At 41.5% G+C, this 18,839-nt stretch overlaps 1 protein-coding gene across 1 annotated transcript in view; it reads right to left on the minus strand.

Annotated features, from left to right (window-relative positions):
* The window catches only part of LOC104543023 (formin-binding protein 1-like), a gene marked incomplete at its 3' end in the record, with an annotated part of 27,635 nt that extends 9,326 nt beyond the window's left edge, over nucleotides 1-18,309 (minus strand). Inside the window, exons 1-5 of the mRNA XM_010187513.1 lie at nucleotides 18,266-18,309; nucleotides 17,613-17,664; nucleotides 12,069-12,184; nucleotides 6,955-7,011; nucleotides 4,263-4,410 (exon numbers count right to left, since the gene is read on the minus strand). Of these exons, the coding sequence (XP_010185815.1) occupies nucleotides 4,263-4,410; nucleotides 6,955-7,011; nucleotides 12,069-12,184; nucleotides 17,613-17,664; nucleotides 18,266-18,309 (417 nt within the window). The remainder of the gene's footprint in view (nucleotides 1-4,262; nucleotides 4,411-6,954; nucleotides 7,012-12,068; nucleotides 12,185-17,612; nucleotides 17,665-18,265) is intronic.
* Nucleotides 18,310-18,839: the final 530 nt, after the last annotated feature.

Genomic DNA, 18,839 nt, shown 5'->3' on the forward strand with positions numbered 1-18,839 from the left:
AAAACCACAGGGCTATTTGCAGAACAGGGCACTATTCAGAAAGAATGAATGTGGCAGAATTCCTCCAATTATTTACTTTTCATCAACACCTGAGAGCCTACAAGCAACAGAAAGCTCTCTGACATGTGCACCCCCCGGATGAATACACGCAGGGAGGGCGCGCACGCTCCACCATGAAGAACCAGACCATTTTAGTGCTCTTGGTACCCATAAGGATGCATTCATTCCCCATTCCCCTGCTATCCTGACAAAAAATGGAGCGCATTGACATCAGGTAAATGCTCTCCCAACCACAGAATCCCAGCGCTGCACTAGTTCAGTCTGCAGCAAAGCTCTTGGCTTGTACTTGACTTTCATGAGTGATTGTATGGAGCCAGCCCACCCCCAAGGGGAGGTGGAGGTAGAGGTGAAAGCAGCAGCGGTAACAGGAGGGATAGTTCATGACTCCCAAATACATTTTTAGCAAAGCTGATTGAGTCATGGCTACACAGAGCAGCTGCTGCCAGAAGAGACCGTGAGTCAGACCTCATTTGCAGCCACAGATCTAAATCAGAATTATCCCAGGAATCAATTTTTGAGTTTCTGTCCAGACAAACTACACTATTGAGGGTTTTCCTCTGCCTTAGTTGAGAGAACACCTAAACCAAGCTATCTCCTGGGAAGCTTTAAGAAAAAGAAGAAAATCAAAGAATCACAGAATCCCAGGTTGGAAGGGACCGCAGGGACCACCCAGTCCAACCTCTCACGGTAGAAGTACGGTTTAAATGAGACGAGGCAGCGCCCTGCCAGGCTGACTCTCAAAACTGATCAGTGTGGGCGAATTCACCACTTCCCCTGGGAGATTGTTCAATGTCTGATTGAGCTCATGGTAAAACAGTTTCTTCTGGAGTTCAATGGGAATCTCTCCAGAAGCAACTTGTGTCCATTACCCCTCGTCTTTTCCATGGGACTCCTTGTGAAAAGGGAGTCTCCACCTCCTTGGTGCCACTCTTTATGTACTGGTACATGGTGATAAGGTCCCTCCTGAGCCTTCTCTTCCCAAGGCTGAACAGGCCCAGTTTTCTCAGCCAAACTCAATGCTTGGGCTGCACTGGTTAACTGTTTGCCCAGAAATCCCCTTAGGTGTCACCCAAAAAGAGAGTACCAGAAAAAAAACACACAGTAATATAATTCTTTCCTTTTAAATAGAACAAAAGATGCCAAGTAACTTGGCAGATGCAGCAACGTGGAGAAGCAGATTCTCTCATCTAACAATCAAAAGGCTGGTGGATCATTCTCTCACATGGAGAATAACTAGTTTGCTTAGGAGCTGCTGTCACCACCAGTAACATTTGCAATGGGTGGGAGCAGAACTCTTGAGTAAACTTCCAGCCTGGAAATGCTCGTTAATGCTCCAACCTGATAACGCTCGCAAAATAAAATCCAAACACACCTCTTGACCTTACTGTGATCACTGCCTTTTCTTTTTTTCGGACATGCAAGATTAAGACCCAGTTTCACAATATGGAAGGCTCCCCAGCTCAAACTTGACACCTTCTACATCTACCCTAGAGTCAGATTTTGGTGAAATTGGGGTGGCACAAAGAAGCAGCAAGTTCTCTCCCTGAACCAATCTTGAGAGATGATCCCCAACTCTTTCATGGCTTGGTGATAGGGGCCTTCATACAGTAAAAGGGAATTCAGTCACATGCATCTGGCCTCAAGAACCTCAAAAGGAAGGTGGATGAGGCATGACCTTCACACGTAGCATAGAACTGAAATCTCAGCTTTGAAGCAGCTAGCAAGTTCCTGGCTGAAGATGAGAATTACTCACATGAGAGCATGGACACACTAAGATCAGGAGAATACAAGAAGAAGTTGAAGTGAGGAACTGTACTATAACAAGTTTCACTTCACTTGACGGCTGGGAAGAACTGAAACAGTGTGAGGAGTTCTCCCTCTCACATGCACACACCGTGCATGAAAAGCAGGCAGGGCGTACGCCTAAAGTCAGCAACCAAAAGGGCAAACCAATTCATCTGGCATGGTGGTGACATCAACCAGGGCTACCCTAGGGAAGAGGAATGCATAATACAATAAAGTTTAACGCACCGAATGACCTTGGTTACTAAAGATGAATATCTTTAGTTTTACAAAAATAGAGTCTTTGATTTTTCTTACCACTTTCTGATGATCAAAACCCATCATGCAACAAAGCACGCGACCTGTAAAAACTACGGTAACCCAGAAGTCTCCTGAGCTCCAGACTTACACCCCCTCTGTGTATTATTTCCCTCTCCCTGGGGGGAAATTACAACAAAAAGAATAAGGGTGCTTATCTATCTCAGTAATACTGAAAATAACTGGAAATCTGTACCATTTTACAGTTATTTGGACACCTGATTAACTTAATTCAAATTATACAAGAATGTGGGTCTCCCAATTCCTATGTGTGGCCCTAGGCCCAGAAGATCATCTTTTCTTACAGCTTATAGCAACTTGGTCAACTTGGTGGACTTGGTAGTGTCAGGTTAAAGGTTGGACGTGATGATCTTAAGGGTCTTTTCCAACCTAACTGATTCTATGAACGTGTAGCATAGCGGGTGATGATCCATCAAGCAGCGAGCATGAAACTCTGCCAGGAAAATTTCTGGAAATACCACAAGCCATTCATCAAGTCGTATCATAAAAGGTTTTGTCAGAGCATCAGCCCTCTGTGATATTTACACAGCCACCACCTTTCCCTCCTGCAGATCCCAGATGATTGATGCTTTTGTGTTTCACGGTATGAAGTGAGAGAGGCTATGTATCAAAAATGCCTGAAGGCAGAAGCAGTTGCCTTTTCAACACCATTTGAGAAATCTACAGGAATCAGACAACGATTCATAATTCATGTAGCTTATATTCATGTTACGAGAACAAAACAACCATGACTGACAAGCGATTTCTGTTAAAGGCTAAGAATTATCAGCAACAGCAGGTAAATACACTGTCAGTTGGGGTTTTTTTGCCGTTTCCATGCTGTTATCACTCGACCAATATTAAAATAATTTTCCTGTCATTCACCCATTACTTATATGAGACATACTTACAACAAAATTCTACAAACAAAAGAGCAATACACAAAGCTATCACATTCTTTACAGGAAAGATAACAAGTTCTTTCATAGTACTTAAAATGTCTAACAGATATTCCAATCACGTTATACATCCATATAATTAAAAATTAGGTAAAAACATTAGAAGTGACAGAAAAACGCTGTACTAAAATGCTTGGTTTTATTTGCTTTGCTTATTGTACAGAGCCCATGCTGAATAAAAAGTCACAGAAGAAAACATTCTCATCGCTGCTATATGTAAAACATGTTGCTGCCAAAATATTATGCCTTTGAAAGATTACATACCATTCTGCAATTTAAACGTATGCCAACATATTCAATTCCTCTGTTGACAGACTTACCATCCTAATACTGTACTTAGGAGAAGATGGTAATTTCCAGGACTTTGGTCTTGCACAGACTTCAACACATGCTGTGTTACGAGTATTTGTAACAATAATGCATGGAATCTCTATTTTATGGCCACTCATCTCATGGAAAAAAGGGTTCAAGGCAAGGAATAGTATCAAATCCCAATTGTATGCCAAAAGCACATCCCAATTGTATGCCTTTCAGAGCTGGTGACATGCAAACTAATCTGCATTGAACATTTACTGTAGCAGGCACATAGATCCCTAAACTACCAGCTAAAATAGAGTAATAACATAAGGCTCCTAATTCTACCAGTCTTGAAGGATAACAGGTTGAAAACCAGACTCCCCAACATCACAAAACAAGACAGATTCCATATTTCTCCTTAGAATTATTGTTTAGAAAGTTCTGTTGACCAGATCTGGCTGATAAACGGGAAAACGTGTACCAAGATCCTAACAATGCTTTCAGTCAGTCTCAGTAATGCAGTTCCTCTACTTATTTCAAGCTTTACACAGTGCTGCTGGACTCTTCCCTAAACAAGCTTCTGGCTAACAGAGCCCTAAGCACAGATGGGTCTCTGACCTTATTTAGCAGGGATTCTCCTGAAGGCATCGCTGTCTGATTTTATAACATTCGATTCAAATGGTTCAGTGACTTGGCCAGGGCACATAACCCACTTTTTGATGCTTAGCTCATTAGCAAAGCTCATGTTTATTAACTATACATACATTTGCTTAACATGGAACTCCCCTACAACTAATTACCTATCTTAAATAGCAAATAATTGTGAATAATGAAATAATCAATTACCGATTTCCTCTCTTGTTTCAGCTCCTGCACATAGCGTGTTAACTCTCCAGTGATAAGAGAGGTCATGTTCTCTGAAATGACCTCATGCTGTCCGGCATAGTCATTAATTTCATTTAAAGTGGCTAGGAAGGCTCTAGTTGACGTGTACCTGCAGAGGACAAAAATGCAGTTTGTTTTAGTCCCTTTCTTTTCAGAAAGACACTGCAAAGGGAGGTTGTATTCTTCCAAAGCATTTAGTATTGCTGCATAAGACTCAATATGGATTAGCACAGATTCACTTGAAGGAATTTCTCAGGAGGAAGCCTACCCCACACACTGACAGTTGTCTGATAAATTAATCTTGATTTAGACAGTTTGACATTGACTTAAAGTATCACAGTTTTAGAGTGCCAGGCTTTTTATCAGCACAGCTCTGGGACTTCACTGTTCTAATCTCTGTTCACCAAACATTTCTAGTTACACGCTTTCAAGCCCCACAGTTCAGTGCACAGAGCCAGTGTGCTCTACCTGGGAAAATCCTGCCTAAGCAACCACCACTGTTGCTAGCATAATGCTGAAAACTTTTCACTGTGTAAATGGGATTTGAATCAGCTACAGTTTATAAAGTTTCCAAAAATGCAGTGTGTTTACTAACCAGGTGTTCATTGTCAACCCATATTTTTTAGTATCTTCCATTGCAAGTTTATTTTTCGTATAAAATAATCTCCAATATGACATCCAATGTATTATTAAAAGGAAGAAAAACATCTGTGCACACCATTTCAAAACAGCAGATTATGTCACTAGTGTATTCAGCACGGAGCCAACAGAGCTGTATTTAAATACCCAGCTGGATGTGCTGGTCAGCTGCTCTGAAGCACTGCACTTGTACACAGTAGAAAAACGATTAATATTAAATGGGAGCGGTCTGCACTGGTAACATCACCTAAAGGTGAAAAAGCAAAGAGGAAGAGATTTAGATGAAACAGAGTGGCACAACTAGGGATGAAAGAGGCATCAGTAAAAATCAGAAAAAAGAAACTAAAAAGACTAAAAATACAATCCAATACAAGCAGCCACGTCCAGTCAAGCTGCGCTGCCTCAAGAGAAGTCCCAGTTGCAAAAGACAGGGAGGGGATCAAGGCCACAGAACTACAGACTGACAATAAGCTTGAAACAGATCCTTTTTAAGCAGACTGTCTCAAAGCAGTGTCCGAGGCACCCAAAGGTCGCATAACAAATCCCCAGACATTTACAGACATGAGGAAACAACACTAAGGTGAACACTCTATTTAAAAGGGCAAAGGATACACAGGCTCTTCTGTGCCACATCACATGAATCACTTAATTCCAATACCCTTTTCCAGAAATGTAAGATGTGTCCAAAAAGGCTGTAATAAACTCAAAATAGCCATTTATGGTATAGCTACCCAAAGGCAGATTTATTCCTAATCCTGGGTACAGACCAAAACAGCTGATGTTCTGGTAACATAAGCTTCCTTGTGTAAATACCAATATCTCTGGAAACAATGGCATAAATAGCTGATTCCCAAACAACATTACTAAAAATAAATTAAAAAGAAAATGAAAAGGCTGTTATCTCTGTTAATGTGAGCCACTAGATTAGCTGTATACAGCAGCTCGGGGCTCTGACCCAAAAATCTAAATTAATATAATCATACAGTTGGATCCATATCCAAACTCATTTGAAATGTTTCAAATTTCAAAGTCAAGGGTTTGAGTGCACTGCTGGGCTCTCCAGAGGCAGAGCAGCCTCCTGCAGTACAGGGCTGCAGGGTCAGACTCTGCGATGCCTCCATCCAACACTGATGCCTCACAAAACACTGACATTGAGAAACTCTGGAGTCAGAGGGCTCCAAGGAAAAGGGTCTCGCTCTGGCCTACAGCCCATCTGTTGCAAAGCTCCTCCTCTAGAAAGTTATCTTCAAAAATTATCTTTAATCTCATCAAGGGCAGGAATGTTCTTATCAACATGTGGTCTATCATCACCTGTATTCATGTCTGCAGTGTCACTCCGTGCAGGAGCTGTGCTTTGATGCTGCCGTTGTTATCTGTAAGCACTACAGCATCGTCTGCCAGCAGGGAGATGCAGTTTGATAACGTGAATCTCCAGCAGAGAGCTGAGGCCAGGCAACATTCTTCAAGAGCAGCAAGTCATGCACAATCCATCCCAGGATACTGGGAATACAATCTACATCCTTTACCTTACTCTTAAAAAACCTCTGGTCTCTGTGGTGTTGTAATAGTATCCCTTTAGTGAGTTACCAATCTGTGTTGTCAGTCCATTTGAGTAATGTAATTCTTACACAGACAGCTTAAGTTTCATGCTAAAATTAACAACTGTTTCTGTTCCTGCTGCAAGTAGTTAAAGGTTTGGCAATTCACTTCAAAGAGCCAGGATCATAAGGCTTAAAGATTTTAAGGTACACAAAAAAACCCCAAAAGGAAACCCCCCAAACCAGATATCCAGAAACCATAACATATAAAAGGAACTGAGTAGTTATAGAGCAAATCCAAACTTTGAAAATCCACTCCTTAATATCTACCATATAAGCCTGCTTCTGCATGTATGATTTCCACTCTCTTTCACTTGACTAAAGTCTTTGGTTTACCAGCCAAATCCTAGTTGGTAACCCAACCTTTCCCCCCCTCCATCAACGCATGCTCACCCAGCAGTGGGTCATGAACATACCTGTATTCTTCCTCTTCTTTGGAGTTCTTTTTGGGTTGATATTTCTTTGAAAGATTCCTAAAATTAAAAATACACACACATATATAATTAAATTCAAAACCTCCTTTAAATTAACTGGGTAATCTTTGCAAACAGACACATTCTGTGAGGCTTCAGTTTTTATGTGCAGTGACTAAACAGCTTTTCAGAAGCACGATGGCAATTAGGCTTTGATTACATGGTAGTAGCACTCAAAGGACTGGCTGCAGTGCTTCAGTCTCTACAACCACAGTAAAGCTGCACATCCACAACCCAAGAAGTTCATAAATTAAGGTCATGAAGTCAATACACCTCAGTTCTGGTTCCGCTGATGCACAAGTTTGCTTCACCTCTTCTAAAGGAGAGACCCTTTTACAGTAAAAATACAGGTTCCTGGACACACAGACATACTTCACTAACTCCACCCAGCAGAAGGTGCTACTCCATATCCTAAGATCAGCTGGCTCATTAAGGTGTGATTTGCTGCAGCAAATGACACTCATGGCCAGGCAAATTTGTCTGCCTTTAGCAGGATGCTTCCAAGGAAGACAAAAATCTTCTCGAAGCTGTGGGAAGCTGCACTGAGATGTCAAAAGGGATCATTTTATCATTATCAACTGAAGCTGGGAGAAATGTGAGATTTGATTATCCCAGATGCACAGATGCTGGCATCTCTCTCTACCCTACATTCAATTAATGATTTAAGTTAAAAATACTGATGTGCTCTTCATTGATCACATCTTGAGTAAGACATTTGAACATAACTCTGTTAGCATATTTGACAGTTAGTATATGGCCTTCATTGCCCTGAGAGCACTGGCTACAAGCCCCTCACCGGCAGCAAATCAAGGGTTGAGTGTGTGCTGTGCACCTGACTCTCAACGCACCTTGTGATACTTAAAACTCAACATTACGATGCATATTGCACAATACACCACCGCCCATCTTTTAAACTATGCAAACCAGACAGCTGACAAACCTTACCTAGCAATTTTAAGACCTTTTCAGACCTTTCCCAGAGTACTGGGATCTCCTCTATTCTAACTCAGCCCTATTACTATACACTTTCTTGCAGCCTCTGTTGTGAAACGGGAACCATTTGTTTTAGCTTTAGAAGGTTGTTTCAGCAATTAAGAATAACACACAAGTGGTATTGATGGAATCGTTGTCCAAAGGGCTACCAAGTTTCACTGACCTATCTGTGCCAAACTCTTTGGAGAACTCCCAGGACATATCCTGTTGAAAAGAAATGGCTTTTCCAGAGGTGTAACCCATTCCCTGTTGTGTGCTGGTTTTACTGCTAACTGGGAGACTGCAGGGCCTCATCTCACATTTCTTATTCCTTTTTTTCTCCTTAAGGAATTAATGACCATCTGCCCAAACAGAGTAGTAGCCAGAACCCTGGCAGATTTGCACAGACAAACATGTGTTTCTCAAAATTTAAGTATCACTACTGGAAGGGATCCAAATGAGCATCTCCTTTCCAGTCTCTGCCTTCTCTGAAAAGGGGATGCTGTGAAACAATGAACTTCTCTGTAGTGTGTGTACAGCAGCTTCAACCTAAGAAAACCATGGCATGAATTCTGCAGTCTGCTCTGCATTACTACAGTAAGTCTTAGAGCACTCTTTGTGTGCCGTGGGAATGCCTCCCTCCTCACCTGCTTAAAGAGGAGAGGAAAAAACCACAGGACAACATGAACAGAAGACTGCACTAATAAGGCATTTTCACACACACTCAAAACGCACACGTCCCTGCACTGGCACACTGCCCAATTAATTCTGACATCCAGAGCTACTGTCTTCTTGTAAATCTTTAAAGGTGTAGAAATGCTGCAGAGCTAAGGCAAAAATACCCAGACAGTATGCTTTAAGAGAAAAAAAAAAAGACACTTAAAAGCACCTAACAAGGATTAGCATCTGGGTTAAACATTTTATTATTTTCTATATACTTCATGAAACACAAAAATAGTCTGTATATCCAAGTTCTTTCCCCCTCTCTGTTCTTTTTAAATCAAAAACATACGTAGGGTTTTAACCAGGATATACACAAAAAAACAGAAGTGATACTGAACTCAGAAGTTACCGCTGAAGTTCAGCACGCAACCAGGCAGTGTCATGACCAGAGCAGCAGCACTTCCCAGGTTCAAGCTCATGAAGCAACGACACCTCCAGAGCTAACAGTGATTAAAGACGGAACTAGCAGATACAAACAAACATCAGCCAGAAAAGAGCAATTCTGGGAAGACTCGGTGCTAGCCTGTGCACCTGTCTCCAGTTCACAGTTCTATTTGCCTTTCACACTGCATCATTTCTTTCTGCCTTTCCAGCTTGTTTTGCTGCTCCTTTATTTCACTTCTTTGACAGCCTGCTCTCTCTCTCTCTCTCACAGTTATCATCCATCAGAGGTTCCTGATTCTCAGATTATCCTGATGTGTTAAGCATTTTTTCCAATGTGTCTTCCTCAGGGCTACCCATCCATCACCACATTAGGCAAGGCTTTTGACACTTTTTGAATCAAAGCGCGTGTGCTGCAAGGTAAGTAGTGACTAGGGAAGGAGGACAACAAAAACCACTTCAGCGCTCTGAGCACAGCATCCACAGTGTCACATCCAATGGGAGTCCAAAACAAAAACATGAGAACAAGTGAACACTCTACCACAGCTTCTGCACCTCTTCCTTCCCAGCCTAATATAATGATTCAGCAATTATAAAGAAAACAGTTGTGTCAATTCAGAACCTGACTCTCAAACCAGGACTGAGCGTAAATGGTACAAGCAGGATCTGGATAGTGCAGGCACGATGTGTAAGGTACATGACACTGGGGAGTTTCTTCCACTGGTGTAACCAGGTAAATGTGATTCATCCTGCTAGTATGTAGATCTAACTTAACACTCCTAAAACAAAATATTGCGTGTATACCTGCAGAATTATAAAGAGGAAGGAAAGAAACCTTTTTCAATAGAAGCCAGTTGAACTTCAAGAGATGACCAGGCTGAGATGCAGACAGTCAGACAGATCAGCTGGCTAGGGAGCCCAGAGACCAAGCAGGAAACAAAGTTTCAGGAAAGAAAATGAAAGTTAAGCAGCTTCACTTACGTTACAAATAAAACTTTGAGTTAAAGCCACAGAAGTACCTTGTGTTAACTTGTTCCTAATAGTATGCCTGCATGTTATGACATGCACTGATAGTCTGCAGCCCTTTTACTCACATGGATGTGACACAAGAAAGGTTTGTACCAGGACTGAGAAGATTTATTAAAAGCAGGTGCATTTTTTTTAAATGCCCAGCACTGTTTTTGACATTTGACAAGTCTACATTTTATATTTTTTAATCTTCTTAAATGACACCTAAGCACACTGTGTTTAAGAGCTCCTCAGAGATGAATGCATTTGTCCTCAGATCATACCTGTGGGTGGGGGACACAAATGCAGCTATGCATGGGGAATTAAAATACAGAGAAAAGAAACAAATCAATCAAGTTTGGTTTGGAAGTCTAGGACAGAATAAGAAATAAAAATCAAAAGTTCAGAGTTTCCTGATAGTCACAGATAAAATTACCTTCCACTTCCCTTAAACATTTTGTGTGGTTACTTTGATAATGATGCTCTTTACACCTGAAATTTATCCTCCTAAGAAATTAACTGAGTCTGGTGTGTGACTGCTCACAGACAGGCCTGCTCACACCGATACTCTGCTGGGGTTTCCCCACTCCACTCATACTCTCTTTCTTCCAGCTCATTTGGCCTCTGTAATTCAATCTCTTCTCATCTCCATAGGATGTGAGCAATTTGTTCCTGCACAAGTCATTTTCTATTTCCTGCTCATCTATAGCAGAAACCCTGGGGAATCCTTGTGGCATTCCCCTGAGAAAGCACATAACCATAAAGGCAGGCTTTTATCAACTACCAGCTCCTGTGAATAACGAGCCATGGTGCGCAGCCAAAATCCATTCTAACACAAACTCCAAAAAATTCTGGGTGGTGGTTGTTTGGGGTTTTTGTTGCTTTGTTTTTCTAACAGACATTGTGCTTTAGCTATATACAGATCAACTAGAACCTCAGATCTCAATCTCTATAAATACTGAGTAGATGGAAAGAGTTGTAATATGTACTGCAGTCATGCAAATACTGGAGGTGTTGGGAAGGGTTATTAGTCCTGCACTCCCCTCCCCACTCAGCTCCACCACCCCCAGTTGATCACCCTGGACACTGGCGGCTGCCAACAACATTGCACCGCAGCCTCTCCCCACAGAGGGCTGCATGTGTTGTACTCCCTTCTAACCCCTGCTCACCTCTCATGTTTTCTACTCTACTGGGAGAGGCAGGGCAAGAGCTACTCCTTGTGCAAGGGTTCTCGGCACCCCTTCCCCTTTCCCCGTTTACACCAGATCTGACCTCAGGGAATGTTTTCAGGGCCTGGTTCACACACACCCGTCTCTACCTACAACCTGATGGTCCAACCAGACATGCAGAACATACATAGCAGGAATTTCCAGTAATTTAGCTACCTGAGATAAATTCCCAGGATCTCTGCTCTGTTCAGGGGACATCACAGTAACAGTGGCAAGACTAAAACTGACAAAATTCAAATGCCAGGCTGCAAACCTGGCTGGTTTAGGTCCATAGACCAAGTTTGCAGAGCTGAGACTGACTTTCTGACCTGCAGTTTCTCCAACACACCTTCATGAAGAACTTGTCTATTAAAAGAAACCCAAAACGTTGCTTTACAACAAACGATCGTTATTCTGCTGAATTCTTCAACCCTTCAGCATCTACATACAGCAGTCCTAATTTCATGGAAAACATTACAATGCTTTCCTCAAAGCCTGAGCCAATTATCACATATAAATCGTAAGTCCTAGTATGCTCAGTCACCTAAATAACCTTTCTTTTTGCAAAGCATATGATTTTTAGCAGAGATAATAAAACTGTCTCTTAAATTAGCTTTAGCTTTCCATTCTCTAAATTAAGGCTATTCTGTAAAAGCCATTATTTAGAATCAAACCAATTACCCCCACTGAAACAGCGAACTTACAGATAATCACAGACTCTGAACAGATGCAGCTCAAAGTCCAGAACTTTCCACATCAACTTACCTAAGCTGCTTTGCATAGCTGAGTTCAATCTCTGTTCTTTCTTTTACAAACTTGATGTATTTTTCCAGCACATCAATACCCCATTGCGTGTGTTTTTCTAAGTTGTCAAACTGGTCCTGCAATGAATCAAAAAAATAGTTTAGTCTCGCTGAGCAGAGATAACTAAAAATAATTTCTGAAGTGCATATCACCATAAAGTGTTATTAATATTTTCCATTACTACAGTTACACATTTTTGTAGTGACACACTGTTCTGGTCGATGGAAATAGGTCTTCTAACATGAGAGCAACGCGGTAGCATTCCTCATTCCTCATTTCTGAATCGGTTTCATTTAAGAAATCCTGGCAATCCTACTCAATACAACCTTCTAATGTAAAGACATACACAGACACAGGATAAAGAAAGAGATACTCCTTCCAGTGTTTTATTTTACTCGGAAGAATAAATATAAGTTCCATGAATTTTGAGGTCTACTCCCAACTAACAACTCTTGTTTTGTCTGAAAAACACAGATTTCTACTCCAGCTTTGTCAGTGTTATGAATTTAAAATTCTAATTCAGAACAGCTAACAATCCTTCTACACAACAGAATTTACTTCCCCTGTAGCCTGTTTTGTTCTAAAACAGAACACATGCTAACAAATGCCACCAAAAAAATAAATCACATTAGCTATGTTTACATTAAGTTTTCTTGTCTACCTCCATTTATATACAGATGCTACTTTGGTCTTCAAATATTGTTACCCTCAAAAACAGCCACACATGTTTTCAATAAAATCTTTTTTTCAATCAGGGACATTCCACAAGTCAGTTTGGGATTTGCAGATGCCAAGAGAAATTAAGCAACTCTAAATCCAAATTAATTATCCAAGCCAGCTTATTGCTATCCGCAGCTTTAACCTAAAATTACCTTATTTTTAAAAATTTGGTTCTTTCAACAGCACTCAATTCCATAACAACCCATTCCACGGAGCATTTCAGAAGTTAATGTTTCTACAAGACTTGAAAAATATTTTTCAACTGTGATACACTGAATACTTATCCTGACAGAAGCACAGCGTAAACAAGGTCTTTAATATCGGCCTGACTTATCTGGCATCAGGCTCCATTATGGTTTACATGGAAAATAAAGAATCACACAGAATCACAGACCGTTAGGGATTGGAAGGGACCTCAAAAGCTCATCCAGTCCAATCCCCCTGCCGGAGCAGGAACACCTAGATGAGGTTGCACAGGAAGGCGTCCAGGGTTTTGAATCAGTTTGTCCAAAGGTCAGATTTACAACATTTTCCAAAAAAATTGTGCACAGCAGATTTGGGTCAGATGCTGAGCTGCCATAGTTAAAGCTTATGGCAGAAGCGATGCCTCTTTATCTGCCAAAGATTTGGTCTTGTGATTTGCAGTTTGCAGAGCTATCATCGAGCGCTATCAAAGCAATACAAGCCCACTTCCTTAGATGCACCGAGCAGAAAAATAACAGAAAACTACTACAAAGTCTAGTTCATTAATATGTTGTTTTTAAGCAAATACCACTTTCTGCTTTGTAGCAGATCTGGCTCCGCAGTAACTTAGATCTGTATCAGGAGAGACTCTTCTGCCAGCACTGAACGGAGCAGTGGTGTGCACAGAAGTTACCACTTGCTAACAAAACTGCTTTAACTGTATTTTAAAGGGGAGAAATTGAAACCATATTAGAAGAGGAAATTTGTAAGAGTCTAGCAAGCAGCGAGTTAAAACAGCAGGTAACATGCATGGGATAGGACGCACAGGGCTCGTGTATCTGTGTCTTTGCTCTGGTTTAGCACAAAGTGTTATTTTGAAACTAATGCAGCCAAACCAGACTAGGGTTCAGTTTAAATGATGTCAGTATTAGGCAATTAAAGAGGCACTGGGGGGAGAGCAGCAAAAGGGCAAAAGTATAAAGTTACAAAAATAGTAAAGAGCTTCTAAGCCCCATGCTCCAGGAACCACGAAAAAGTGGTTAAGGGCAACTGGAAAAAAAAAATTCAAAGTACACAGAACAAAATCTTTACCTCCACCAATATAAGTGGCCCTTAAACCAATGTAACATCATTCACTCAAAAAGATGATGTATGTATTCTGCAGAAGGGGAAGACGGGGACTAAGCCAGTACATATTTGCATATAGACAAATCCTAATTTCAGACAATTTCACAGCTGGGGAGAACACAAAGACGCCACGGGTAACATCACAGCCTTCTCCTTCTCCCAGAAGTCTCAGATGAGACAGGAGCACGGTGTGATCTCTGGGGTAGGATCTCAGCACGAGGCACCTTCTGCTCCACTTTAAATGCACAACCTCTACATCTCAGATTAAGCTGGTGTCAAGAAAGTACTGCAAACATGACCTTGCTAAGGCTCCTGATACAGAGGTCTTAGAGCTATCCCACATCTTACTCCTCCTCAATTTACATTATTTAACATAAACACCTGCATATAAAATAAATACCCCACGAGGCAGTCCATTACTCCCAGGTTTACATGCATTCATACACACTCCCAACTTTGAGAAGGGAAATCTCAAGGAGGAAAATCCACTCCCTAATCCCTGTAAGCAAATTAAACCACCCTTATCAGATACCGTACCAGTAGCAAGAAACCAACTTAGCATCCTACGGTAACCCCATCCAAAGAGAGGCGGCCGCGGTTTCCCATAGGAAAACCTTTCAAGGAGATCCTGCCCTTCAGGAACAGGCTGCTGACAGCACAGACAGAGCAGGTTCACCCTGAAAAGGCAAACTTGGTGGTGGCTCATCCAAATCTCTTCTACCACCAGCACCACCACCCTGACTCAATGCTCAGAACACTACTGAGATCAGAACATGAATAAAAACCTGAAAATGGCTCCAGGTAGCTGCCTCGGCTTGGTCTGCTATTGCACAGATGGATCTGGACTGTTTCAGCGGCCTCACTGTGTCAAGTTTGGCAAAAGAAAACTCCATGATGTGCAGCGCAGAGGTGAACGCACCGCGCAGCAGCTGTCAAACCAACTGTGCGAAGATGCTAACTCGCTATTTATAACGTGAGCAGACTCTTGTCCTATGCTGAGCTGTAACCAGAAGAACCTCAGCTAGATAAACTGCAAGCACTGACCTCCGCTATCGAAATGCAAGGTGAAGTTTAGCTCCCTTCTGCAGACTTTGCTTAAGATAAGAGTTTGTCTTTTTCCAGGCATTGAAGAGCTTTGGCCCGAGTGCCATTTCACCAAGCAGCCAGCGCCCCACACCAGCGTGTTACACTGGTGTCATGCATTGCACGAGCAGTTCTCTTTTCTGTGTTCCTTTAGGATCAAAAAAGTCAGTAAAATTGGCAACATCATCACTTGCTGGGCATGAGATTGCAAGGGTAAGGCAATGCAGAGGGATACCCAATACAGAGTCCTCCTTGCTTCGTAGATCTGCTCTGTGAGCTGAAGGTAGGCAAAGGCTCTGTGTTAAAGTTAATGAAGCGGTGATGGGTGTACACAGAATGCTTTGATAATTAAAGTATAATCTTTAAGTCATGGAGTCCCAAAGTCCGAGGATACAGGCAATCAATTAAAAATCAGAACTTCTAAGGAGATTATGAGAGTGCCAGAGACGGCTATACAATGTAGAGCAGGTAAAGCGTGTCCCTACAGCTGTGCAGGTTGTGCTGCTATTTCAGCTTTCGATTTCCATGTACACATTTCTCCTCTCTTCATTTTCGCAGCCTCCTCACCCTTCCAGTTACAGATAACATTAGAAAACAATTCCACAAGGCTTTAGCATTCTTCAAGAAAAGAAAGAAAACAAGACAAGAAGCATGACTCAGTGTTCAGTGAGAATGCTCCCTCCAGACCACAGCAAGGGGAGAAACAAAAGGTCACTTTGCACCTGTTTTCTCTGATAAAGAAACACCAAAACATTTTCTAGAAGCGTTCACTACTTTTCTCTGACTCAGAGACTGGTTTATACATTAAGAACGCTCTTAGCAAAATCCCGTACTGACAGCGAGTCATGTATCTCAGCAGGCTCCCACCACTGCCTTCAAGTTCTTGTCTACATCCTTTGGCCTTCCAACCTGATAAATCTCACGTTCTCCCTTTTTCAAGTCTCTGTAACTTACTTATTGTGATATCAACAGCTTATTGAAAGCAACAGACTATTAACTGACAATAAGATATGCACATAATTAAACTACTCATACAGCTGTAACTTATTCCTCTTCATCAGGCTCCACTGGTTTCCCAGTGACAGCGACACTTGCCAGGACAAACACATCGCACCCTCCCCAAGTGATGGAGGAGTCTGAATTAACTTCATGTTGGGGAGGGGGGAAGCAGAGCCTCTGCTGCAAGCTGCTTCCAACAGCGTCTTCATATCTGCTCAGAGCTTAACACGTTCTTGAGCATGCAGGCAAAAATTAAAGCTCAGAAGAGGAAAGAAGAAATTTGGTCCTTAACTTGAATGGGAATTGAACAACCGAGTACCCAGAATGCTTTAAAAATTGTATCCCCAAGGCAAAGTGTGTTTCTAACTTTATTTCTGTCTCCAGTAATTCTCTCCTGGTATTTTTACTGCTGCCCAAATACCCTCACATTCATGCATTCTTTTTGAAACTCGGCTGCGTGCTTGTTGCACTGACAATGCTTAAAATGGAAATAGTGCTGCCTATTTGCTTTGCCTCATTGTAATGGCCACTTTAAGCTGTCAAATCCCTTTACTTCTCATCTGTTCTCCTTAAGTGACATTTCCCAGGAATGCAAAGTATTTTGGGAAGAAGAAAGTTAGCCATTAAAAACAAAATAAATAAAAGCTTTCTTCCTGTTTCTAAGCCACATAACATGGAGTACAACCAATTATTGAGCAATAAAGTGTTACCCATGTGGTCTTTGAAGATCAGCTCAGTAAGATATTCCTTCCTCTTTCACGAGCGCTTCCATCTATTGTGAAATAGTTCAGATCCAGCAATGGATGGGACCTCAATTTGCCACCAAGGGGCTTCAGAAAGGTGGCATCCTTGCTCTTCTCCTGAGTTACAGTCTCAGTGTCTGCAGCCAGACACCACTCACGCAGGTCGCTGTGCTCCCCGTGGCTGCTACCCACTGTTCGCCAACAGAAAAGCTGAGGACTTGGAGTCCAACTCCACCACACAGCTAAGCCACAAGTCCTGCGATTTCAATTTGGTTTCCAGTGTAAACAGAATATTAGATTCTGGGAGACTTTACCAATTAAGTCTGCCGTTTTAGTCATAATGTCAGATCTGCTCAAACTAGTCTGAGGTGGCAGTGTTTAATGTGTATCTGTAAGCAGGCTGAACTGTCAGTCTCTCCACTACTTTCACAGGTAGCAGTGCAGCGGTGCTAAATCAAGAAGAATCCTGATAGAGACAAGCAGTGAAGACAGAACATGCTGAAAAATCAGATGCGAATAACAGAAAAACAAAGCCTTTATATTTAGCATATTCCTCCCATATTTCTAATCTGGCAAGATAATAAAGATAATAAAAGACCTGTGATTCTTAAATGTTAAAAATATCTGAAGACTTTCTACTGTCTCATACCCCAGAGAGTTCAATTCCAATTCCTCCAAAAATTACTTGTTTATCCACTACCCTAAAAACATAAGCAAAATAGGTGAAATAAATGCTAATTTTCGCCTCTGGTTCGTACATTCTCCTCCTACATCGCTCTTTTTTAAATGCTCTCACCCATTTCCATAGGCAAAAAGGAATTAAAGTGAAGATGAAGAATAAATTACAGTGTTCAAATCCTAAATTACTTTTTTCAGACTCCATGGTTTAACAACTTCAAATTATAAAAATAATTAACAAGATGATGAGACCTCCATAGGCTCAGTTAAGTCCCATATGGCACTACAGTGCTAGCAGAATACAGCAGAATTCAGAACACAGATCCTCGGAGAGCTATGGTAAAGCCATATGCAAATGTAACAGTCCTCAGGCAAATTAATAATGAAAGAAAATGCATAAAGTAGAGGCTACCACTGCAAGAGCCTTCCAGAAAACAGAGATGAGCAGAAAATACGAAAGCACTTCAGCATCTGTTGACTCAGCCACTACTGCTGAGAGACGACTTCCCACACAAACCTTGTCAGCTCCAGTCAGTGAAATCCTCAGTTAATTACAACCAAATAAACACCCATGTTTACACATGTTAAGTATGTTAAGTACTAAATGGAGTGCAGGACACTAACCTTTCGCTTCGTGCAGCACAGGCAAAGAGGACTAACAGCACCATGGCAGATGTACTGACGGGGCAGAGAAACCATTTCTCTTGGTTTACAGTCAAGTGAAGTTGTGGCTTTACTGCTCGTTTTGTGAACCTGTCCTTCCATTACCCCTGTATATCCGGTTCTCGTTCACAAAAATATCACATGCATTTTTCATGCAGATCTCCTATTCATCCACGTGCTTAATTGCATTTTACCCTTCAAGTATTAAATAAATTCTTCCTGGCCTTTCACCTTCAACAGGCACATTTCTGCCCCAGCCGAAAAATTAACACTGCAGAAAAACCCACCCTACTTTCCCACATCTGCTTGCTCTTCATCTTCATCCCTTACACTCATTTTCCATAAAGCCCAAAAGGTTTTTAACTATTATTTTCTCTCTTCTAATTCACCTCAGAACTTTATCTAATGGGGAGAAAACAGAAACAAAAATAAGACTCTTTGCTGCATCATTAGGCAAGGGAGTGCATTTCAGTGTTGGGGAGGAGAAACCCAGAAATGAAGAATAGAAACAGACTGCGTTTAATGTTGCAATGTC

Source organism: Mesitornis unicolor, unplaced genomic scaffold (assembly GCF_000695765.1).
Source record: "Mesitornis unicolor isolate BGI_N332 unplaced genomic scaffold, ASM69576v1 scaffold34836, whole genome shotgun sequence".
Classification (NCBI taxonomy): Eukaryota; Metazoa; Chordata; class Aves; order Mesitornithiformes; family Mesitornithidae; genus Mesitornis; species Mesitornis unicolor.